Consider the following 25452-nt stretch of genomic DNA (forward strand, 5'->3'; position numbering starts at 1 on the left):
GGTGACTGAGAATTGAAGGAATAAAATTAATGTTTATTAGACAGTGGTATAGAAATACACAACTTGATGTCGCAGTATTTCATAGGAAATACCTAGATATTAATGCATGTTCTTTGAGATTTAGGGGATAATGGGTACAAGATCAATTATAATGGTTTTGAATGCCAGATGGCTTAATGTTGGTCACCTTCAGTATATTGTTAATAATATATTCTTGTAAGTAAATAATTTAATATTACATCCCTAACGTCGAAGTACTCGAGATGGCAGAGGTCGACAGCATCGAGTCCACGCTGCTGAAGATCCAGCTGCGCTGGATGGGTCACGTCTCCAGAATGGAGGACCATCGCCTTCCCAAGATCGTGTTATATGGCGAGCTCTCCACTGGCCACCGTGACAGAGGTGCACCAAAGAAAAGGTACAAGGACTGCCTAAAGAAATCTCTTGGTGCCTGCCACATTGACCACCGCCACTGGGCTGATAACGCCTCAAACCGTGCATCTTGGCGCCTCACAGTTTGGCGGGCAGCAACCTCCTTTGAAGAAGACCGCAGAGCCCACCTCACTGACAAAAGGCAAAGGAGGAAAAACCCAACACCCAACCCCAACCAACCAATTTTCCCCTGCAACCGCTGCAATCGTGTCTGCCTGTCCCGCATCGGACTTGTCAGCCACAAACGAGCCTGCAGCTGACGTGGACTTTTTACCCCCTCCATAAATCTTCGTCCGCGAAGCCAAGCCAAAGAAAAAGAAAGAAGAAGTAAATAATTTAATATATTAAATTTTTACCTCTTTACATATGATTGCTTTGTAAAATATTTTTATTGAGAGCAGTGCTGAGACTAATACTTTTCTCACTTTCCACCTCCTCCCTGCAGTTGAAAATGTGTAGTTCTGGGCATCGAGTAATTTAAGGTGGGAGAAGGGGAAGTCGGTGGAAAAGAGAATTTTAAAAATTATTTCCTCAACAAACACCATGTTATAAACTTTAGCTTAATTATTACCACAATAGGATGTTTACTGCAGATTTCACTGCCAGTGTCACAGACACAGATCATCTTGTCTCTGTCAAAAGAATCAAAACATTGAATCGATGTCATTTGCTCTATGAACTCAGGTGTCCAATGCAGAAGTGGGTGGGTGCCTCTGACATGAGACTCCATTTCAGTGGAGAGGACAAACTTCACCACTTTGTGGAGGGGCACCAAACTATTATTTTGCCCCGCGAATGCGCACAGAAGAGCAGTTTCCAGCAGGAGACACAGTTTGCAAAATCTCTGTCTTTTATAAAGGCAGTGAAAAAGTCAAAGCGCGTTCGACTGAAGCATTTAGGCCTCAGATCACCTTTGGGTCGACGTTGAGGCGGACTGTAAATCCTAGATAGGGCATAAGAGTTTTCCTTCAAGGGCAACAGGTGAGATGATTTTTTAACAGCGCGGAAAGACGGAATTGTTTTTCCAGACCTCAAGCTGTTGGAAGGAAATGTTCAATGGTTTTGATGGAAATGTCCATTGTCTGAAGATATTCATGACAAGAGGAGAGTTGTACACACTGCTAGAGGGGTATAGGAAGTCCTTGTTACGTTAACATCCCCTGTGACTTAGAATAAAACTAGTGGACACAAATTCAATCATAACTCAAAGGAACATTGTAAAAGAGGGAAGGAGTCCGCGCGGGGGCGTGGAGAATTGGCCGACTTGTTGGGAAAGAGAATTGTGGCATGGATTCAAGTCGTCCAACGCATCGGGGCGATGATGAGCTAGTCTGACGAGCATCTTTTTTTTCTCTCTCTGAGTCACGTCTGAAGAGTTTAAAAGGTGGAACAGGACGCCAGGAAGCAGGATTTGAACAAGACACGAAGCAAGGGACGATGTTTGGAGCCTCCGGAGCACGGAGCGGGCAGGCAGCGCTTGCCACACTGCTCCTCGCCAGCCTATTTTCTCTCGACCAAGCAGGTAAAGTCGGGCAAGTTTGTCCGCGTCTCTGTACCGTTTCTTCCCTTGGCTTTTATAAACTTCTGTCACGTCTCAGGAGTTGGATCTCGAACAATTGGCAATGGTCTCTCCAACTTGAAGGAGTCCGCATGCCACAAATGTTTTGTTTTGCCATGGTAATGTTGTGCTGTTGGAGTTCGATCAGTGAACTTTTTTCGCGATAGCTTGTCAGTGAGCCCGGAGTCTCAATTTGTTCCGCGCCTTCTCCTCCACAGCCAATCCTTGCTGCTCCAACCCCTGCCAGAACCGAGGAGTCTGCAGCACGGTGGGGTTCGATGGCTACGAATGCGATTGCACCCGCACGGGATTTTACGGGCAGGACTGCGCCACGCGTAAGTGAAACGACCGACCGGCTGACTTTCACGAGACATTTCCTGTACACTTTACTGCTGAACACAGCACATTTAAACAAATGGGCTCTGTTCTCTCAAACAGCTGAATTCTGGACCTGGGTGAAACTCAGCCTGAAACCCACTCCCAACACTGTTCATTACATCCTGACCCATTATCCTGGTGTATGGAACATTGTCAACCAGATCCCCTTCCTCAGAGACGTCATCATGCGTTACGTCTTGATATGTAAGTAGAACGGACCATATTGTTCTTAACATTAATTTGAGGAGCTCTGATCAATCTTAAAGTTCTGTTATTACATGTGAAGAGTAAATGCAGTCAATGGACGTGGAGCTGTGTAGTGAAGTTGGATAGAGATTTAGTCGGACAGGGTATGAATTCCTCATTTGGGAACGATTGGCCTGTTCAGAGCAGATAGGGAAATTAAAAGGTTTTGCCAGAAGTAGGGGCAAAACAGATCAGCTTCAAGTGTACGTAGATAACTACCATTTCTTGTATCAGTGGGGTTTTACCTCTGTGATTTATTAAAGTGGTTGTTTATTTGCATGTTATTTTCCCACTACTTATTCATTGATTGCCACTGCCTTCTCCCCCCCAAAAAACAGCCAGATCTCATTTGATCGACAGCCCCCCCACCTATAATTCAAAGTATGGCTACAAAAGCTGGGAGGCCTACGCCAATATCTCCTATTATACAAGAAATCTCCCTCCAACTCCTGAAGACTGCCCAACTCCGATGGGAGTAGTTGGTAAGTTAATAGATTACAACACATTCCTTTGGCTAGTTGCAACACCTCACACCAATATTACCTATTTCAGCTCCTATCTTAAATACATTATGGGCTGATATTGTAGAAAATGATCAGCCACAATGAACTGTTTTTAATTTCACATGAATATAATAACTGCTTTTGGAACAACTGGGTGGTCAGTCCAAACAAAGGGTCTTGACCTGAAGGTCCATTGTACATTTCCCTCCCCAGATGCTTCCTGACCCATGGAGTGAATTCCTCCAGCATTTTGGGTTTTTTGTTTTGCTTTTAAACTTGCACACCTTGTAACAGGAAATCTATTCCAGAATGCTGCTGCCTCCATCAGTATTCCTCCCAGGGATTATCCTTAATATATTCAATTAGCTGGGGTTTGGAAATAATGTTACCACTTTACTTGTACTTTTACTTTTTACATTTCACTAATGGACATTTCTGTTCTTTCACAGGAAAGAAAACATTGCCTGACCCCAAGTATTTAGCAGAAAGGTTCCTCCTGAGGAAAAAATTTGTGCCTGATCCCCAAAGGACCAATATGATGTTTGCCTTCTTTGCTCAACATTTCACTCATCAGTTTTTTAAGACGGATGAGAGCCGAGGGCCTGAATTCACTAAGGGATTGGGACATGGTGTAAGTACAAATCTGTACATTTGCTATTTTTCAAAAATGGATTGAAATAATCACACTATTTGATTATTATAAACTGATATTGCAGATGCTGGAATATATGAGCAAACAATGAGAAAAATGGAGGGAATCAATGGGTCAGGCAGGCAGCATTCAGAGAAATGAAAGGGCCTGTCAGTGTTTTGGGACTGCATGCTTTCGAATTAAATCTCAAAAAAGGGTTCCATCCTGAAATGGTGAAGATCAGAATTTTGCCTGATCCGTTGAGTCCCTCCAGCTGCTCACTGTTTGCTGTTTACTGTAAGTTAGCTGCTCCCCTGGTCATACCAATATATTACTCCAAAATTATGAGCTCTTGTGTATGCTTCTGAAAATCCAAATACCTCTTTGTTGCATCCTCTGGTAATTTTTTTTCCTTTCCTGTCTACTTTGAATCTGTTTGATTGTTTTCATTATATATTAATGGTTTACAATCTTTCCATTACACAGGTTGACCTAAGTAATATTTATGGAGAAACTTTGGATCGACAACACCAATTGAGATTATTTACAGATGGGAAACTCAAGTATCAGGTAGGCTTTAACTAATTTGTAATTGTATTTTGTTGTAACTTGCATGTTCGGTCTCCAAGAACCTTTGGCATATTGTTTTGGAGAATTTCAATACGACTCAAAAGAAATCCTAACTAATCCGCAATATTTCCTGCAGATTGTAAATGGAGAAGTCTATCCTCCCACTGTTAAAGATGCACCCATAAAGATGACATATCCTCCTCATGTCCCAGAACATTTGAAGTTAGCAGTGGGACAGGAATTCTTTGGACTGGTCCCTGGTTTGATGATGTATGCAACAATATGGTTGCGGGAACATAATCGAGTCTGTGATGTGTTGAAAGAGGAGCACCCTGAATGGGATGATGAACAGCTTTTCCAGACTACAAGACTGATACTGATTGGTGAGTGGATCCATCATGCCTGATTCTCCTCTGCCCATACAATTTGGATAAATGCACAGCAAAATGATTAATAGAGAGTCTTAGAATGCAATGGGTGGGATGCTTTATCATTTTTGGAATTTTTATTTGAATTAAGCAAATTTTCTTGGTTAATAGGCCATTTTTAAATTAATACTCAAACTATTTTATTGACTCTTACAGGAGAGACAATCAAAATTGTAATTGAAGATTATGTGCAGCACCTGAGTGGTTATCACTTCAAGTTGAAATTTGACCCAGAGTTGCTCTTTAACCAGCAATTCCAATATAGTAACCGGATTGCATCAGAGTTCAACACTCTCTATCACTGGCACCCTTTGATGCCTGATACCTTCAAAATTGAGGACAGAGAATACAGTTACCGTGAATTCCTCTTCAATAATTCAGTGCTGATGGAGCATGGCATCACCAACATGGTGGCTTCATTCACCAAGCAAATTGCTGGCAGGGTAAGAATCAATTTGTTTTTCAGTTGACTTCATAGAGATGCAAAACTAGGAAGTAATTTATTTGCAATCGATATGTCATTAAAATTAAAAATGAAAAGTAATAGCATTGTTTAATTTTCTACATCAATAGTCCTAAATATTTTACTAAATGTTCCTTTTTTGAAAGGAATGGTTTCTTCTAGTTCAGGAAAAAAAATCAAAGTATTTTCATCATTAGGCAGTGAAGTTACTAGATCAATAACTCAGGAAACTTAAATTGATGCTCCTGGTCTCTCTGTAGGTTGCTGGAGGCAGAAATCTGAATGCAGCATTGATGAAAGTGGCTATTTCTGCCATTCAGCACTCTCGGCAGATGCGGTACAAGTCGCTGAATGAGTATAGAAAGCGCTTTTCACTGAAGCCCTATGAGTCTTTTGAAGAGCTCACAGGTAAGATCTGCAAATTATATTTAATTGATGTGTGCTACAATTCAAGATATTTAGTTGGAGGTATAATGGAAAACTTAAGGGAAGGATATCCTTTCATTCTGAAAATGGGAGCCTATTCGCTGAAGATTGGGGTTAAAAATGTCACGGCTATTGAGGAAATGGTTCTTACATAAATCATAAACAAACAGTCTTATTCTAATCCTACAGAAACATTTATTTTATATTTGTGGTCAGAAAATTGCAATATTTACTTTGAGATTGACTTTTTATTGTAGGATGAATATTAAAAGAAATATTAATATTAATATTGCAATGTGTTTTGCTCCCTGAAATAACAAGTTAAGTTACATTTTACTGCAGCTTTCTTCTGCCTTGTGACATGTCTCCTGAAAAGAAATGATGAAGACTTTAAGTATAAAAACAGAAAAATATTACAGTCCATTGTTGGCATATCTCCGCTACTGTAGATGAAGCCAACTTTAGTTGAAAAAAAAAACAAATCATGGGGCAAATACACTGTCTGATACATATTGTCTGTATGTTTCATCTAGTAGACTTATCAATTTATAATTTATTGGCCTTGGGGAAGATGATTTACATTTTGAGTAGAGGGCTGGACTTCATGATGAGGCTGGCAACTCTTATCAGCCCTCTTGCCTTACTCTCCCCTTTCCTTTACCAAAACTTGGTCACATTAAAGGTTCTGTAGTATATGGTGGAAAGATCCACAAAACGACCAATTTAGAGATAGTCATCTGATTATTAGAAAGTTGTTTCTGAAATGTGGTTACTTATATTGATAAATAACGTTTACACATTTTTCTATCTGCACATTGAAAGTTTTTATTGTACTTTCTTCTGACAATATCTGCTTTATATTCTAGGGGAAACAGAAATGGCAGCTGAGCTGAAGGAACTTTATGGGGATATTGATGCAATGGAGATGTATCCTGCTTTGATGATCGAAAAACCAAGGCCTGAAGCCATATTTGGGGAAACAATGGTTGAGATGGGTGCTCCCTTCTCTTTGAAGGGTTTAATGGGGAACATTATTTGTTCTCCAGAATATTGGAAACCTAGCACCTTTGGTGGGAAAGTTGGGTTTGACATTATAAACACTGCATCACTAAAGAAGTTGGTCTGCAACAATATAAAAGGGCCATGCCCAATTGTTTCATTTAGTGTTCCTCAGTCTATCTCCATCAAAGCAGGCTTAGTCAGCTCAAAATCTCCCAGTAATGATGCTAATCCACATGCTCTCTTGAAAGAGCAGTCAACAGAACTTTAAATTGATTTTTTTAAAAAGCGATACCATAAAATATCACTGGAATTCTGATCAAGTTGCAATAATTGGTCTCAGGGGGAAAATAAATCTCAAATCAGGGTTTCTGTTCTCACTTGGTTTGTGTTTATGAACTGGGGGGAGGGGAGTATCAGGCTTGGGTGTGATATCCCCATAACCTAAGTGAGTGTTTCATCAACACATGATGTCAAGACCCTTATGTGAATCATGTCCAATGTAGTAAGTTACTGGGAGGCAACCATCATCCCTGAAGTTAATTCATCCAGGTGGAGGAAAACTTCACAGGTGAAATGGAAAAAAAAATAGGTCCCACAATTTCAATTGACGTAATATCCAAAAATAAATAAAAATAAAGAGCCTGTTCTAATTGGCTGAGTCCATGAGACAGACTGTTGTACCCTTTCATTTTGCTCAATACGAACATTGCAGCATTTAATAGTTGAACCCTGAGAAAATATCGTTAAGTCACTTCAGAGGGTATTTTATTCAGAGGGCCCGAACATTTTTAATCAGAGTAGAAGAGCACAATTTTAAAGCAGTTGGACGTTCCATTGTCTCCACTGTTGAAACTGTATCGGGGTGAAATGTGCTGATTAATCCTCTCAGCCTACAAATGTCAATGTGAGTTCCATATTTTGTCCATATCACATATTTGTACCGCTTTGCTGCTAATGTCTGTGTATGAGTGAAGATGATGACTCCAGTTTAGATACACCAGTGCAGCAACATCCAGATATATTTTCATTAATATGGGAGCATTTGGATAGGGGGGGCTTCTGAGTCTTGCAAGCATGCCAGGGACTCTAAGTGAATGTACAAATGTGGATGCCTGAATGAGGACAGGGTTGGCTTGTGCCAATATTTACACAGTCAGAAAGCTAAGAAGCAATCATGACATGAAGCTGACTTTTCACTTTTGGAAGAGAGCTGTAATATGACTGTGCTTTAGCTTGAAAGATGAGCGAGTGTAAATGCTGATTGAATTATTTTTAAAGGCCTTCAAAAGCTATTTATTATTTAATTTGACAATATTTATTTATTTATTTATGGGGAACACATGCAGTTTATGTGAAATATGATATATTTTGATACAAATGTTCTTTTGGCTCTGGAATTTCTCCTCCTTGTCTTCCAAAATGAGTATCAGTTTGTACCAATCATAGTCATTGTTTTGCAAGATCTTTCTTTGAATGGAACTTTTGCACTTCATCACTTTATAAATTGCATGTATGGTAAATGTTTGTACAAACAGCTGTGGGTGATATATTTTTTTAACAAATGTTTTGCTGCTGTGCTGCAAGCTTGTCATCAACAAAGCCACATTCTTTTTGTATGTACAAAAAAAATAAAGTATATTACAATTTTTTTAAATGGTGTTAAGATATAAAATTATTTAGACCTACCAATTTGAGATTGATGCACTGTTCATTTCTGCCAACGTTACTTGACTTGATTGCAAGTTACTGTAATAAAACAATACTATGTAGCATTCACGCTATGCGAGCGTAGAGAAGAATGACACGCACACCAAAGCCTTGAAGTCGAGACTGGTTTATTGCACTGGCCGTCACATTTATATGGGCCCCGGGCACTGACGTCAGGGCCCTGCGTCATCAGACCACTGGCCTGGGATTGGCTGGCGTTCTCGCCACAGTTCTTCCCACTGTGCGGGAGGTCACCCGGGTCAACGGCCGTGTCACACCCAGTTCCGCACGGTCACCACCTTTTGTGGGCTGGTCTTTTCTTTGTGCACAGGCTTCTACACGACCCCACCCTCCCCCCCACCCAAGAAGCGGCATTTAGGCTGTTGTCCATTGACTTGCCCCTGTGTCTCAGGGGAGGAGTGGAGACTGGCTGCTTACATCCAGATATGCTGGCTTCAGACAGTCGATGGTAAAGGTCTCCTTACTGCTGATGTCAAGGACAAAATTGGAGCCTTGTCCCTGATGACCCTGTAGGGCCCCTCATAGGGTTGTTTTAGGGGTGGCGTGCATCCCTTCACACGAACATGTACTGACAAGTCTTTAAAACCATGGGGATATTATGCTTGGGCTGGCTGTGTGGTTGGGGTTAGTGTGGGACCAGGGACCCAAGTTTTCACTGCAAGGACTCAAGGGTGACCATGGGCTATTCTGGGCATTTGTCAGGGGCCAGGAACTCCCCCAGAATGATTAAGGGTGTGCCATAGATCATCTCCACCTCCGAGGCATTGAAGTCTTCCTTTGGCGTGGTGCAAATCCCAAGCAGGACCCAAGGCAGTTCGTCCATCCAAGTGGGACCCTTGAGCCAGGCCATCAAGGCTGCCTTCAAGTGTCTGTGAACCCACTCCACCAACCCTTTGGCCTGAGGGTGGTATGGTATGGTGTGGTGGAGCTATGTCCTCAGGTAGTTAACCAGTGCTGCCCAGAGGCCAGAAGTAAATTGTGCCACTCTGTCTGAGGTTAGGTGCTTTGGGACCCCAATTCTACGCAGGTTTCTGTGTTGGTATCAGCCAGCGGGACTGCCTCAGGCCACCTCCTGGAGTGGTCAACCAGTAGGTATCTCACCCCACGGGAAACTGGTAGCAGCCCCACTATATCAATATGGACATTTCCTGACCTGTGCTCCACTGGTTCAAAAGTCTACACTTTTAAGGACTAACAGTGCATGCAGGTATGGCAGACCTGCTTTCAGAGACCATATCAGACAAACCTGCTAACCACCATCTTGACTGTGGCTCTTATTGCAAAAGCACCAAGTTGTGATTAGCGTCAAAAACCTGGCACCTCCATGCGGCCGGGACGATGGGGCGAGGGCTGCTGGTAGAGATGTCGCACAGTAGTGTCAGGTTACTTGGGCCGATGGGAATGTCTTCCACCCTGAGACTGGAGATGGCTGTCCTATGCGCGAGGATCTCAGGGTCCTGCTGATGCGCTTTGGCGAGGGCCACGTAATTGACACCCTGGGCAAGGACCAACTCGATAGCAGGGCATGACAGAGCGCTAGCTACCTCATTACTTTTCCCCGTGATGTGCTGTATGTCTTGACAAGTGTCTCTGCTACTGGTTCGAACATGGATCCGATAGCTTATGGAAGGCGAATGTCAATGGCTTGTAATTGGTGAAGACCTTAAATTGCCGACCTTCCAAAAAGTAACAGAAATGTCTTACCACCAGCATGTCTTTGGTGTTCTAGAATGCCTTCGAAGACTCATCATCCTTTGACTTACCCACCATAAGCACAAAGAGGGGGAGCATGATGCAGGCCGCTGCCAATATGAATCTATGTTTATCATACTGGCAAATTTGTTTTTTTAAAATAACTTTATTTATTCGTTCATCATAGTTATTATATATATTATGAACGATAAAAAAATTTATTTATAGATAAAAAAAAGAAAAAAAAAGAAAAGAAAAGAAACCCCCCCCCCCCCCCCTTAGCCAGCTCTCTTTAGGAGAGCCAAAGAGAGAAAAGAAAGCCAAAATATATTCTAAATATAAAGACCACTTATTTTTTTTTTAACTTTATTTATTCATTCAAAATACAGATAATAAGTAACATATATAACAATAAACAAAGCATAAACATTATATTTTATATATATATTTAAAAAAAGAAAGAAAAAAAAGGAAAGAAACCCCCCCCCCTTTCAGCCAACTCTCCTAAGGAGAGCCATAAAGAAAAAAGAAAAAAATAAAGAAAAGTAAAGCATACTTATTAAAATCTAGTCAATATAAATCAAAATGTAAATATTCTGAACATTCCAACCACCTATTAATAAAAAAAACTATAGTTATCTGTGAAACATATACTTTGACATATCCACTAATATTACTAAAAACTAATAATATCAATATATAAAGACTCAGATCAATGTAAATAGGCCCTCTAATAGGAGAAAAAGAAACCACAAAATAAAGTCTAAATAAAATGAAAATTAAAAAAAAGATAAAAAGAAAAAAAAACTACCAAAAGGTAGTAATCCCTAAACAAAAGTTGGGTGTGGATCACCCACCAGTGGCTGATGACTAGTAGATCATAGAGCAAATTTCTCCCTCCCCAGCCAAACAAAGAATAACAACAAGATATCATAATGACATAAAAAAAATAAAAATAAAAAATTTCTTCTATTCATCCAAGAAATTCCAGACTCAATAACCCCATTTCAAGGAAACGGACTCTTTCCATTCTCCAATTTCTGCCATTTCTTCCATTTCCAGAACAACCAGATTTTTCTTTAGGAGACAATCTTTGTCCTCTGACATCTGGCAACGAATCAGCAAAACTCATTGCTTCACACTCATTCTCAAAAAACCAAGATTGAAAGTCTCCACAAAACACCTTCAACACTGCCGGATAGCGAAAAGTAGACTTATAACCTTTACACCACAAAACTTCTTTAATTGGATTAAATTGACACCGACGCTGAATAACCTCTTGACTCAAATCAGGATAGAAAAAAACTCTACTATTCTGAATCATTAACGGAGCTTGTCGTTGTCTTGTGCTTTGCACTGCTAAACGAAGTATAATTTCTCTGTCCAAATAATTCAAACATCGAATTATCACGGGTCTCGGTGGTTGACCAGGCAGAGGTCTTCTTCTTAAGGCTCTATGAGCTCTTTCCACTACCAGACCTCCAGAGAAAAATTCCTGCCCCAGTATTTGTGGAATCCATTCGGTAAAAAAACAAAGAGGATCTTGTTCTTCCATACCTTCTGGCAAACCAACAATCTTCACATTATTCCTTCTACTTTGATTCTCCAAATAATCTACTTTTCTCTCTAACTCCCTCTCATGTTCTCGCAATTCTTTAACAGATTTTTCCACCTACAACACTTTTTCTGTATTAGAAGCCACTTGTTGTTGACATTTCAAAAAAGCAGCCTGAAATTGTTTAAAATCCTCACAAGATGCTTCCACACGTATTTTTACTTATCCAGTTCCAAACTGAGCCTCTGAGACATTTCATTCAACATAGGCTGAATGATAAGGCTTAGCTGTTTACATTGTAATTCAGAAAAGCTTAGCCTTGCTTTCTCTAACGTAGTGGCAGAACCAGGTAACTGCAGCTCCTGCTGCATCTCAACAACACGCAGTTTAACAGTTTTACTGTGGGTCTGGACTCCCAGCGACGGCACCCCGACTTCCTCAGGGGGCTGATGCTGTTCTCCCCCCGCAACCCGTTATTACTTCAAAAACTCACAAAAAAGACCAAAATATTCAGATTGGAGTATATCCTGGGGTATTTCAAGCAATGGAGTCTTCTTACGTCCCCCCTCCGTTAAAGTCGGCAGGCTGCCAGAATCAGGATCCACATCGGGGGCACACGCACCTTCCTCCTGAGAATGGGTCATTCCAGCGATGTCCTTCTCCTGATGAGTAGTAGTCGTTTATTTCAGCTCCCACAGGCAATCTCTGAGGTTTAGGCTTGAAAGAAAGCAAACCTGAAGTTGTAGCAGACTGTTTAGGCTCTAAATCTTCAACACTCCGAAAATGTAGTTTCTCCTGTCCTTGAGGTTTAATCTTTTTGCCATTAATAGCCATTACAATTCCTTGATACTTTAAACTAAGTTTTAAAAAATTTAAACCTGAAAACAAAGAGTTAAAAACGAGTTCTTAAAAGTCTAGCCAGAGACGTCGAGATTACACGCCTAGACTCTATGCCATCTTGCCACGCCCCCCACATAAAGACCACTTATTAAGAAAAAAATAATAATTATCATGTAAAACATATGTAATTTTTTCCATTATCAAACGTTTTCATCTCATTATGCCATCTATTAATGTCAATCATATTAGCATTTTTCCATGTACTTGCTATACATTTTTCCCTACAGATAAAGCTAAATATACGAAAGCAATCTGAAATTTATCTAATCCCAAATCTTTCAAAGGCTTCAACTTACCCAACAAAAATATTGTCGGATCTAAAAGTATTTTAATCTTATACAAATGTTCCAAAAACAATTGAATTGCTTTATATTTAGAATATATTTTGGTTTTCTTTTCTCTTTCTTTGGCTCTCCTAAAGAGAGCTGGCTGAGGGGGGGGGTTCTTTTTTTTTCTTTTTTTTATCTATAAAGAAATTTTTTTTATTGTTCATAATATATATAATAACTATGATGAACGAATAAATAAAGTTATTTAAAAAAACGAATTTGCCAGTATGAAAAACATAGATTCATAACCAAACAGCATGAAAAAAAGTTCCAACCGAATTACTGCACCTAAAACAAGAGCGTGATTCATTAAAACCATATTTTTTTAAACTTTTCAGGTGTTAAATACAATTGATGTAAAAATTAATAATTAACCATTGCATAATGAACATTTATTGATCTAGTAACACCATCATGACAAATATCTAACCAGTCATCCTCGGAAAAAATAAAGTTAATATCCTTTTCCCATTTAATCTTAGATCTATTCCATCCCTTTTTTTCCCATACTTCCCTGTAATATTTGGTACATCAATGAAATGTATCCCTTCTTTGGTGCAATCACAAGAAAAGATTCAAATTTAGTCAAATCAGGTAAAATCATGTTTCTACCAAATATATGTTTTACTAGAGATCGAAGCTGATAATAAACAAATAAAGAATTCTCATTAATACCAAAATCTTCCCTCATTTTATTAAAAGATAAAAATTGACCTTCTTTAAAATAATCCCCCAAGTTTTTTATACCTTTAGATTTCCAATGTAATAAGCATTGATTATACATTGAAAAAGGAATAAATTGGTTATTGTATAATCATGTTAAAGTTAGTAATTTACCCTTAGAACCTATCATTCTATTTTTCCTCATCCATAACTTCATGAAATGTTTTAGTATCGGCACATTATATTGTTGTAATAAATTTAAATTCCACCAAAACAAAAATTGATGTGTTTCAAATTCAGAAATGTTTTCCATCTCAATTTTAGCCCAACTAGAGGGCCATTCCAAGTCCATTAATAAACTAATAAATTTAAATTGAGCTGCCTCATAATAATTTTGAAAATGTGGTAAGCATAATCCCCCTAATGCATATTTCCAGGTTATCTTATTCAAAGCTACTCTCGGAAATTTACCCTTCCATAAAAATTCCCTAACCATTTTATTTAAATCTCAAAAAAAAATTCTTATTAAGTAAGCAAGGAATTGATTGAAACAAATATTGTATACGTGGAAAAATATTCCTTTTAATTGTATTTACTCTTCCAATTAAATTTAAAGGAAGATCCTTCCACTTAATCAAATCAGCTTTAATTTTTTTCATTAATGGTACATAATTTAATTTATATAAAGATTGATAATCAACATCTAAATTTATACCCAAATATTTAATTCAATCAGTCCACTTCAAATTAATAATATTCTTATAAACTGAATAATCTCCTTCATCTATCGGTAAAATTTAACTTTTTTCTAAATTAACTTTATATCCAGACAAAGTTCCATATTGTATTAAACATTCCTTCAAATGTAAAAGTGACTGAACTGGGTTTGTTAAATACACCAATACATCATCAGCAAATAGATCTCAAACTTTTATACCTTGTATCTGTGTATTTTATTGTATCAACTGTGCTAAAGATTCAATTACTAAAGCAAACAAAGCTGGAGACAAAGGGCAACATTGTTGAGTTGAATTAGTTAATCTAAAAGGTTCTGAGTTCTGACCATTTGTCAATACCCTGGCTATTGGTTTATTGTATAAAGCTTTAATCCAACCAATAAAAGAGGGACCAAAGTTAAATTTCTCTAAAACTTTAAATAAAAAGTTCCACTTAACTCTGCATCAAGAGATATCACCATCGGATAGTCAGGACACTGTCGATGTTTATTAATCAAACTAATTACTCAAAGAATATTATCTGAAGCATACCTATTCTTTATAAAACCCGTTTGATCAACAAGTATCAACTTAGGTAAAAATTTAGTCAATCGATTCGCTAATACTTTAGCTATTATTTTATAGTCTACATTCAACAAAGAAATTGGTCTATATAAAGACACCTTTAATGGGTCTCGATCCTTCTTAAGAATTACAGTAATTAAGGCACTAGAGCATGATTCAGGTAAATCATAATGTTCCTTAATCTGTCATAACACATCTCCAAACACTGTAGATAAATCATCATAAAATACCTTATCAAATTCAACCGAAAACCCATCATCACCAGGTGATTTTCCACTCGGCATTTCCAACATAGCTGATTTAATTTCCAAATCAATAAATGGAGCCTTCAGCTCCAATATGTCTTCTTCTCCTAGTACCGGTAATTTCAACACCGATAAAAAAGAGTCAATCGAACTGTTCTCCTGTTTTTCCTCAGAAGTATATAATTTCTTATAAAATGAATAAAACTCATCATTAATCTCACGAAGTTTGTAAGTAATAGTCAAATTCCATCTAACTGCATTAATAACCCTTGATACCTGTTCTTTCTTTAACTGCCATGCAAGTACCTTATGTGCTTTCTCACCCCATTCATAATACCGCTGTTTAGATCTATTAATCAAACATTCAAATTGATAAGATTGCAATGTATTATATTTCAATTTCAATCTAGACAACTCTATCTTCTGATTTTCTGTCGCATCTCTCTGAAATTCCTTTTCTAATTGATCAATCTGTTTCTCTAATTCAAGACTCTCGGTCAAATAGTTATTTTTAACCTTAGAGGTATAACTAATTATTTGACCTCTCAAGTAAGCTTTCATAGCATCCCACAATATAAATTTACTCTGAACAGAATTAACACTTTCTTCCAAAAAGAGATTAATTTTTAAAAATTCAATAAATTCCACTTTTTTTAACATCGTATTGAATCTCCAACGAGAAGCTACACGAACTTCTTCAGAACTTTCATAATTAAAAAACAGCAAAGAATGATCTGAAATTACCCTACTTTTAAATTCTGCTTGCAGTATTTTCCCCTGTAAATGTGCCGATACTAAAAAAAAATCAATTCTAGAAAAAGATTCATGTCTAAATGAATAAAAAGAAAAATCCTTCTCTGTTGGGTTAAGACGTCGCCAGATGTCCACTAAATTAAAATCTTTCATCAAAGCTTGAATATGAATTGCCATTTTAGATTTTTTGGAAATTTATCTTGTAAAGGTTCCAAAACACAATTAAAATCTCCTCCAACCAAAATATTTTCATTAGCTTGTCCCAAAAGCAGAAATGCATCCGAAATAAATACTTCATCATCCACATTTGGTGCATAAATATTAAGTAAAATCCAAAATTCATTAAAAATCTTACAATTCAACTTAGGAATACATCTGCATTCATTTCCATTGATTGTAATTCAAAAGATAAATTTTAATGTATCAAAATTGCTACTCCCTTAGCTTTAGAATTAAATGAAGAAAAAAAAATGTCCAACCCAATCCCTCTTCAATTTTATACTTTCTTTTTCATTCAAATGTATCTCCTGTAAAAAAGCAATATCAATCTTCATCTTTTTAATGTACGCTTGATTGGATTATTTAATCCTTGAACATTAAAGGTGTCAAATTTCAAATTCGACTTATCTCATACAATTACTAAATACAAAAATAGTCACAAAATTAATAATAACAAAGAAAAAAAAAGAAAAACTTTCTCAAATAAAATATATAGGCCCTCCAAATAGAAATAATATTTGTTAATAAAAAAACAAAAAAACTACCAAAAGGTAGTAACTCCCTAAAAAAACTGGGTGTGGATTACCCACTAGTGACTGATGACTAAGAAAGAAGTTAGTGCAATCCCCTCCTCCCCAGCCAGCCAGTCAGAAATATTAACATATTACAAAAAAAATTCAGTCCAGATGGTGAACTAATTTCAAGAGTAGATGAACTCTTTCCATTCCCATTCTTCCCCTTCCCATTCTTTCTATTTCTGCCATTTTGTCCATTTCCAAGTCCATCAGGTTTTCTTTTAGGAGATAGTGGTGGATTCTTTCCTTGTCCTCTGACATCGTGTAACGAATTAGCAAAAACCATTGGCTCATGCTCACTCTCAAAGAATTGAAACTGATAGTTTCCATAAAACACTCAACACAGCAGGATAACGAAAAGCAAATTTGTAACCTTTATGCCATAAAACATCTTTAACAGAATTAAATTCACATCGGCGTCTGATGATATCTCGACTCAAATTAGGGTAGAAGAAAACTCTACTATTCTGATTCATCATTGGAGCTTGTCTTTGTCTTACATTTTGAACTGCAAGTCGAAGAATTGTCTCTCTATCCAAACAGTTCAAACAACGAACTATCAGATAAAGGTGGTCTTCTTAAAGCTCTATGTGTTCTTTCCAATACCAATCCATCAGGAAAGGACTCTTCCCCCAACATTTGAGGAATCCAATTTTTAAAAAATTTAATGGGATCTTGAGCTTCTATACCTTCTGGCAAACCCACAATTTTCACATTATTTCTTCTGCTTTGATTTTCCAAATAGTCCATTTTTCTTGTTAACTCTTTTCCCCAGGCTCCTAAATCTTTAACTGATTTTTCCACCTTCACTATTGTTTCTGCATTGGATTGTACCTGTTGTTTACATTCAGAAAAAGAAGCTTCAAATTTTTTGAAGTTTTCCCGGTTTTCTTTAACTTCTGCCTTAACCACATTTAAGTCTGAAATTATATCAGTATTCATTTGAACCACCTGGTTTAATTGACCAGTAATAACATCCAGATAAGAAGCAATACCTTCAAGCATCATATAAACAGGCTGAAGTGCAGTTTGGAATGCAAGATCCGGTTCCATGATTTGTAACTCACTTTCTTCCAGCTCTTCCATTTCCTGTACAGTGGTAGAATAAGCTAAATCCTCTTCTTGTTGCTCTTCAAAAGGTAGCATTCTGATCGTTTTGCTATGGGTTTGGACACCAAACGACGACTCCCCGACTTCCTCAGGGGGTCGTCGCTGTCGTCCCCCCACAGACCATTTTTTAATAAAATTATGGAATTCTCCGTAGTTAACAGCGCCACCCAAGCGCATAGTCGCTGCAGACTGCGTGTCTGCCATCGGGATCTTCTACCTCCGCGCTCCTGTCTCTTCCAATGGGAGAGTTCTTTGTAACAGGCCTCCAGAGTCGTGCCCAATTTCTCAGGAGCGCGCTCCTTCCTCCACAGAACGGGTCGAACCAGTGCCATCTTGAGACTGGTGAGTAACTGTTACCTTAGGTTTTGTCCCCACCGGCGATCATTGAGGTTTGGGGATCACTGAAAAAGGATCCAAGGCTGTTCCAGGTTGTTTAGGCCCCAATTCTTCTGCACTTCGAAACTGTATTTTCTTTTGTAACTGAGACTTCGTTTTTTTTTAACATTAGTAGCCATAATAGCTCACCAAAATATCAAACTAAAAATTAAAGTTTTAAAATTAAAAATAAAGGGATAAAATAATGGACATTTAAAAATCTGACCAGAGAGGGCAGGGATTACACGTCTGATCTTTACGTCATCTTGCCACACCCCCATACTGGCAAATTCCTGTAGCCCTTTTATTTTCGTAGCTTGGTGAAGTGCTGGACCACCTCGACTTTTTCAGGTTATATATATTAACGATCTGGAAGTAGGGGTGGAGAATTGGATAAGCAAGTTTGAGGATGATACAAAGATTGGCAGTGTTGTGGACAATAAGGAAGGTTACCGTAGATTAAAAGGTGATTTAGGAAGGCTGGAGGTGAGGGCTGAGAAATGGCTGATGGAATTTAATACAGATAAGTGTGAGGTGTTACATTTTGGGCAAATCTAAATAGGTCATATGCATTAAATGGTAGGCTATTGAGATGTGCAGAGCAACAAAGGGATTTAGGAGTTGTGGTAAATAGTACCCTCAAGGCTGATACTCAGGTAGATGGTGTGGTGAAGAAGACATTTGGAATGTTGGCCTTCATAAATCAGAGTATTGAATTCAAGAGTAGGGAGGTTATGATGAAATTTGGAGTACTGTGTACAGTTTTGGTCACCAAATTATAGGAAAGATATAAACAAAATAGAGAGGGTGCAGAGAAGATTCATGAGAATGTTAACAGGATTTCAAGGTTTGAGTTACAGGGAAAGGTTGTGCAGACTAGGGCTTTTTTCTCTGGAGTGTAGAAGATTGAGGGGGGACTTGATAGAGGTGTTTAAGATTTTAAAAGAGTCAGACAGAGTAAATGTGGATAGGCTTTTTCAATTAAGAGTGGGGGAGATTCAAACTAGGGGGCATGGTTTAAGATTAAAGGAGAAAAATTATAAGGGGAACATGAGGGGAAATTTCTTTACACAAAGGGTGGTAGGGATGTGGAATGAGCTTCCGGCAGACATGGTTGAGGTGGGATCATTGGTTACATTTAAGGAAAGACTGGATAGTTACATGGAGAGGAGAGGACTGGAGGGGTATTGACTGGGTGCTGATCAGTGGGACTAGGAGGGTGGGGATTTGTTACGGCATGGACTAGTAGGGCCGAACTGGTCTGTTCTGTGCTGTAAGTGGTTATATGGGTGTTGCACTGTGTCTGTTTATTCTGTGCTCCAGGAAACCAATAGCATTTTGCAGGGTTAATTGCTAAGCCAAATTCACTCAACCAGGTGTGCATTTGTCTCAGATGGGCAGCATGGTCTTTATGGCTGTGGTTGGTGATGAGAATATTGTCCAAATAGATGAACACAAATGTGAGGTCCCGGCCCACTGCATCCATCAGCCGCTGGAAAGTTTCTGCTGCATTTTTCAGCTGAAGGGAATTTGTAGGAATTCAAACAGGCCAAAGGGGGTTATAATCGTGGTTTTAGGGATGTCCTGGGGGTGAACTGGGATTTAGTGGTACACCCAGATGAGGTCCACCTTGGAAAACACCCATGCCCTGTGCAGGTTGGTGGCAAAGTCTTGGATGTGGGGATATCTGTGGGGCGTGGTGGCCTCGTTGAGGCAGCGGTAGTTGCCACATGGTCTCCACCCCCCTGCTATTTTGGGCTGCATGTGGAGGGGGAGGCCCAGGGATTTTCGGAGCGCTGCATTATCCCCAGCTCCTCCACTTTCTTGAATTCCTCCATCGCCAGGCTGAGCCTTTCAGGAGGGAGCCAGCATGCCCTGGCATGGAGTGGGAGGCCCTCAGTTAGAATGTGGTGTCTTACCCTGTGCTTTGGCTCAGCTGCAGAGAACTGTGGTGCCACTATTGAGGGGAACTCCACCAAGATGCAGGCAAACTCATTGTCGGAAAGCGTTATAGAGTCAAGGTGGGACAGGGGTGGGGGGGTGGGGGGTGAATCGATAGCTTGGCTTCCTCTAGAGGTAGAGTTTGAAAAGTTCTTGTGTTCACCTAGAGCTATCTCTTGAGGTTGACAAACAGGCAGTGGGTATGAAGGAAGTCGGCCCCCAAGAGCGGTTATGCCACTGCCATGAGGGTGAAAGTCCATGTAAACTGGCTGTTGCCAAACTAAAGGGGATGATGCGGGTACCAAAAGTCCAGATGGAGGAGCTGTTGCTGCTCTCATTGTTGGGTTCTGCTTCCCATTGCAGGCGTTGAGGCCTGTGGTGGGGGGATAGGACATATCTCTGTGCCGGTGTTGACCAGGCAACACCTGTCCAACAAGGAGTCCCAGATGTAGAGAAGGCTATCACATGGGCCAACTGCTGCTGCCCTCAATAATGGTTGGCCAGGGCATTTTTCCAATGCCATCCGAGGCATTTTCGAAGCTGGAACTGACCCTCGGCCTGCTAGAACCACATGTGTGGCTGCGACACTCAAACATTGGGAGGCCTTGACGGGCCTCCTCACCCTATAGCTAATGATAATAGCAGGGTTGTCCCAGGGTATTAACTTGCCTCTCCACTAGTCTTGGCTTATCAGTTGACTGTGGGTCGAGCTTACTCATCTGATCACGATGGTGCTGGCATCACTCTTTGCTCTGCAGAGCATAACCGCCTGGGCCGCAACTCTCTGGGGGGTCAATGAAGTCTTCATCCTTGTGCAGGAGTCAAGTATCCTTGGGTAGGTGCTCCAGAAAGATCTGCTCAAAAAGCAGGCAAGGCTGTGGCCCTTGGTCAAAGCGAGCATCTCGCTCATTAGGGTGGACGTGGCCCTGTCCCCCCCAATCCATCCATGTGCAGCAATTGGGTGGCACGGTTGCACTGGGAGATCCTGAAAGTGCAGGTTTACAGCTCTTTGTATTTGCCTTGCTCTAGAGGCTGTCGTAGGAAGTCTATGACCCTTACTGATGTTCTTGATCAAGTGCGATCACGACGTAGAAGTAGCGGGTGTCGGTGGTGGCGATGTGTCGAAGCTGGAACTGACCCTCGGCCTGCTAGAACCACATGTGTGGCTGCGACACTCAAACATTGGGAACCTAAGTGAGACCATGTAAATGGTCGCTGGCTCTGCCTGATCCGTCATCTTCAGGTCCAACTGCCGGTTGGACTTGTCGGGGTCACCAATGTAGCGTTTACGCTACAGAGGCATGGAGAAGAATGACATGTACACCGAAGCCTTGCAATCAAGACTAGTTTATTGCACTGGCGATTATGTTTATATGGGCCCCAGATCCTGACATCAGAGCACTGCATCATAATTGTAAAAGGAATTAAAAGATTTTGCATTAATAACATTTTAGCTATTTGGTCATTCTTCATTCCTTTTTCTACGTGGATTCCATTCCATATTTTAAGAATATGTTTCAAAATTGGTTAATCTATTTTTCCTTTCAACAGTTCTTCATGCCATTTATACAAAAAGTGTTCAGAATTATTTTCTCCTATTTTACTCATTTAAATTTGTAGCTACACTGTCTTTTCACAATCTGGTAACAGGAAAACAAGAATCTAGGTTGAGCTGCTTTATAATAATTTTTTTAAATTAGGCATTCGTAGTCCCCCCGATCATATTTCCATGTTAATTTTTCCAAGGCCATCCGAGGCATTTTGTCTCATCAAATAAATGTTCTTACATTTTTATTTAAATATTGAAAAAAAGTTGTTGGTACAGAAATTGGTAATGATTGGAATAGGTCAAGACAACCTTGAATTTAGGAAATGTGAAATCAAATGCAGGCAGTTGACAATATTAATTTAAAACAAATAATCAAAAATTGGAATAATGTGTAGTCAATTTAAATGGAGGAAGGAAGAATGCATGAACATCAATGGTTGTGCCACTGACCTATTCACGTAACAATGGATTTAGAAGAATTTGGAGATGATATTTATTTTAAGGGTATAATATTGCTGGGGAATATGTTAATTCAAATAGGGACCTGCTGTCCTAGTAATTCACTAACAAATTAATCTTAACTTGATGTTAAGAAACCTGGTGCCAGAAAGGGATCAGGTGTGTTGAGGACTGCTCTGAGAAGGGGCAGCTTATGTCATTTAAAGAATTAAAAAACAAATTCACCATATCAAACAAGACCTTCTTCTGCTATCTTCAATTAAAGATCTTTTTGAGGAACCAATTAAGTCCATCTATGGCCCTGCTGCTACGAAGTGACGTGAAGACTCTAATTTGAATGGGGACCACATGTAAATTTATTTCAGCTATGTATCTCCTGTTCCATAATGAGAGCCCAGAACTGGGTCTCCATAAAGTGAAGCAGAGATGGGAGTCAGATTTGGGAACAACAATTCTTGAGCAATGCTGGTTCGACCTTTGCTGGGACAGCATGAAAGCGGTTATTAACGCCAGATATAGGCTCGTGCAATGCAATTTTTTGCACCAGTTATACCTAACGCTGCAAAAATTATATAATATCAAACTGGAAATCTCAGACTTGTGTTTTAGATGTAGCGTAGAGACAGGAACTTTTGTGCATTCAACATGGCTATGCGTCAAGGTGAGACCCTTCTGGGTAGAATTAGGAGACATTTTGAAAAAAATCACAGGGTGGAATATCCGCAGGACCCAGCCTTATTCCTGCTGGGAGATATTATGGATGTGAAGGTCACCTTGGCAGTGGCCAGGAAATGCATAATGTTACTTGGAATCTGACTCTCAGCTACGCCTAGTGTACCACGACAGAGAACACTCAAGACCAGAGAGAGTACAACATGCTTTTATTCAATAAGAAGGCAGACATGGACTGTGGACTGACCTGGCATTTTAGCGGGGATCCAGGGTTTATATCAGGATATGTGGGGGGCGCAGTCTGGGGAGGAGCCACTCCTTAGAGCATCACACTGGTAATGAATTCCCAGTTCACTACACATAGCAAGATGGAACACAGAGGTGCAGAGCTGTGTTCCCCTGGAGAAAATTACTTACAACTTAAGGGGGAGATATGACGCATTCGTTGAGGTGTGGCAGCCTTACCTGCAGCATGTCAAAATACAGGTGTGATTAGCCTCCTCAGGGGCTTTCTCAACAGGAACAACAGGATCTCACAAGCCCTGAAATACTAAAAATGAGGAGACAACTTGAAAATCCTGCTGGCTCCCCTTCCCCTTTTTTTATTTCCTCCTTCCCTTATATATTTGCATTATTATTTTTAATAATTGATTTTTATGCTTTTACCTGGGTTGAATGGGAGGAAGGGTGAATAAATGGGGGTGGGGGGAATGAGGTGGGGGGATGGGGAAAGGGAGGACTCAGCAAACAATGATCTGTAAAAGGGGAGGATTGATCCCCTATAAGACTTGGTTAATACAGTCTGTAAAACTATAAATAAAATTTTTTTTTAATTAAAAAAAATCTAATACATTTTTCAAAATAAGTAACTACCATAAATGGGTGAAAGCAAAGGAAGACAGGTGCCTAAATAATATGAAGCATCAGTCAAGAGTTTACAAAGGAAAGAATCATGCTTACAAAGTACTAGAAAATAATTCTAATGGTTACAGAATTCAAAGTTGAGATGTGGTAACGTTAAATCTCCAGAGATCGATGTCAGGTCAGACATGGAGAATTGTCCAGAGTTCTGGTCTCTATAAATTAAAATAAATCTGGTGAAAACATAAAAGAGATTTACAAGAATGGTTCCAGAATAAAATATAAAATCCCTCATGAAAGATAATTAAGGCTTGAATTTTTTGATAGAAGATTTGAGCATATCTGCTTCAATTATGAATGAATTCAACAGGGCAGAATAACATGCGGTACAATTGAAAGATGGATGCCTTAAATGAACGATGATGTACGAAAATACATATTTACAGAGAAAATTGTTCAAATGTGGAACTCACCACCACATGAATGTTTGACTGAATAGGTTAGAGGCTTTCAAAGTACATGCACTTGAGAGAAAAGGAAACAGGATGAACTGGGAAATATGAAATGAGAAGATACTAATGTGGAATACAAATATCAGAGTGACAAGGCAATGCTGTAACACTTGACTTTGAGTTGTACGTTCTACATAATTTGATGATAATATGGAGAAAATGTAAAACTAGAAAATGTAAAACTTGTCAAAAACTATGCATTTAGTGAACATCGAAAAATGGCTCAAAGAACTTCACAGAGAGTGGTGGGAGTGTGGAATGAGCTTCCAGCTAAAGTGGTGAATGTTGGCTCAATTTTAACATTTAAGAAGAAGTTGGATGGGTAGATGGATAGGAGAGGTATGAAGGGCTATGGAGTGGGTGCAGGTCAGTGGGACTAGGAAAAAAAATGGTTTGGCACAGACTGGAGTGGCCTGTTTCTGTGCTGTAATTGTTCTATGGTTCTAAGCATCATTAGTTGAGACTTCTATTGAGTCAAAGAAGGAATTATATTGAAGAAGGAGTGCAGTAAAATCCCTATTATCCAGCATTCAATCAACTGGAAACTCAAACAACCGGCAAAAAAGATAGAGGAAACAAACAAACAAATAAATAAGAATGGGCAGATGGACCCCGTGGGGGAGCATTGAGACTTTGTTTGATATGTGCAGGGTTGCCCTGCTGAATGGGCATTACCCCTCAGTGCATGCGCATTCTTTTTATTGTTGCCACTTGCGTGGAGGTGAGTAGGGTTGTTAGTGTGAGGAACATGCACTGAAGGCCTGACTGGGACACTGGTGTGGAGGTGAGTTGGGTTGTCAGTGCAAGGAAGGTGCGCTAAGGGCCTAACCGGGACACTGGTGTGGAGGTGAGTCGGGTTTGGTGAGGGCCTGACCAAGACACCAGGATGATGCTGCTTGCTGCTGGGACAACTCTCCCGAAGTACCTCTCTACCCCTGCCTAAAGAGTCTTATTGTATTAGGTATATTACTAAGGTTTTATCTGTAAACTTGGAGAAGGGGGTTAATTATGATGATGGCACAGTTAGTGTAGCAAAACTCTTACAGCACCAATGGCCGGGGTCTGAATTTAAATTTGAATTTTGTAAGTTATGGTGTGATGGATTATATCATATTTTATATTATGATGTGGCGGCGCACATCCTCATGGTGAACCGGTCCCACTTGTATCGCCACGTGGCGGGGCAGCCAATGGGAAATGGCGTCGTCAGAAGTTTCTCTTTGACTCCAGCATCCCTTTCAGCGTGCACCCTGGGCAGCGATCATGATGTCACAATGCACAAGGTGACTGAGCTCATGCTGCCCTAAAAGGGGCGTGTTGAATTCGAATAAAAAGTTGTTAACCCTCCCATCTGAGCTCCCAGCAACCCGACTTCT

General features: G+C 39.5%; 1 protein-coding gene across 1 annotated transcript; it reads left to right on the forward strand.

The window, feature by feature from the left end:
* The first annotated feature begins 787 nt into the window (after window positions 1–787).
* On the forward strand, window positions 788–8291 carry LOC138763674 (prostaglandin G/H synthase 2-like). The gene is made up of 10 exons (XM_069938215.1): window positions 788–1954; window positions 2209–2325; window positions 2429–2572; window positions 2953–3096; window positions 3567–3748; window positions 4235–4318; window positions 4455–4701; window positions 4903–5189; window positions 5470–5617; window positions 6502–8291. The coding sequence occupies exons 1-10, from the start codon at window positions 1870–1872 to the stop codon at window positions 6903–6905; spliced, it is 1842 nt and encodes a 613-aa protein (XP_069794316.1). The 5' UTR covers window positions 788–1869; the 3' UTR covers window positions 6906–8291.
* Window positions 8292–25452: the final 17161 nt, after the last annotated feature.

This window comes from Narcine bancroftii, chromosome 5, assembly GCF_036971445.1.
Source record: "Narcine bancroftii isolate sNarBan1 chromosome 5, sNarBan1.hap1, whole genome shotgun sequence".
Taxonomy (NCBI): Eukaryota; Metazoa; Chordata; class Chondrichthyes; order Torpediniformes; family Narcinidae; genus Narcine; species Narcine bancroftii.

Excerpts from the sequence above, each read along its gene's own strand:
- LOC138763674 (XM_069938215.1), top strand. The coding sequence starts at position 1,870 with ATGTTTGGAGCCTCCGGAGCACGGAGCGGGCAGGCAGCGCTTGCCACA. Across the intron at positions 1,955-2,208 it reads ATTTTCTCTCGACCAAGCAG|CCAATCCTTGCTGCTCCAAC; the intron begins GTAAAGTCGGGC and ends TCTCCTCCACAG. Across the intron at positions 5,618-6,501 it reads GTCTTTTGAAGAGCTCACAG|GGGAAACAGAAATGGCAGCT; the intron begins GTAAGATCTGCA and ends TTTATATTCTAG.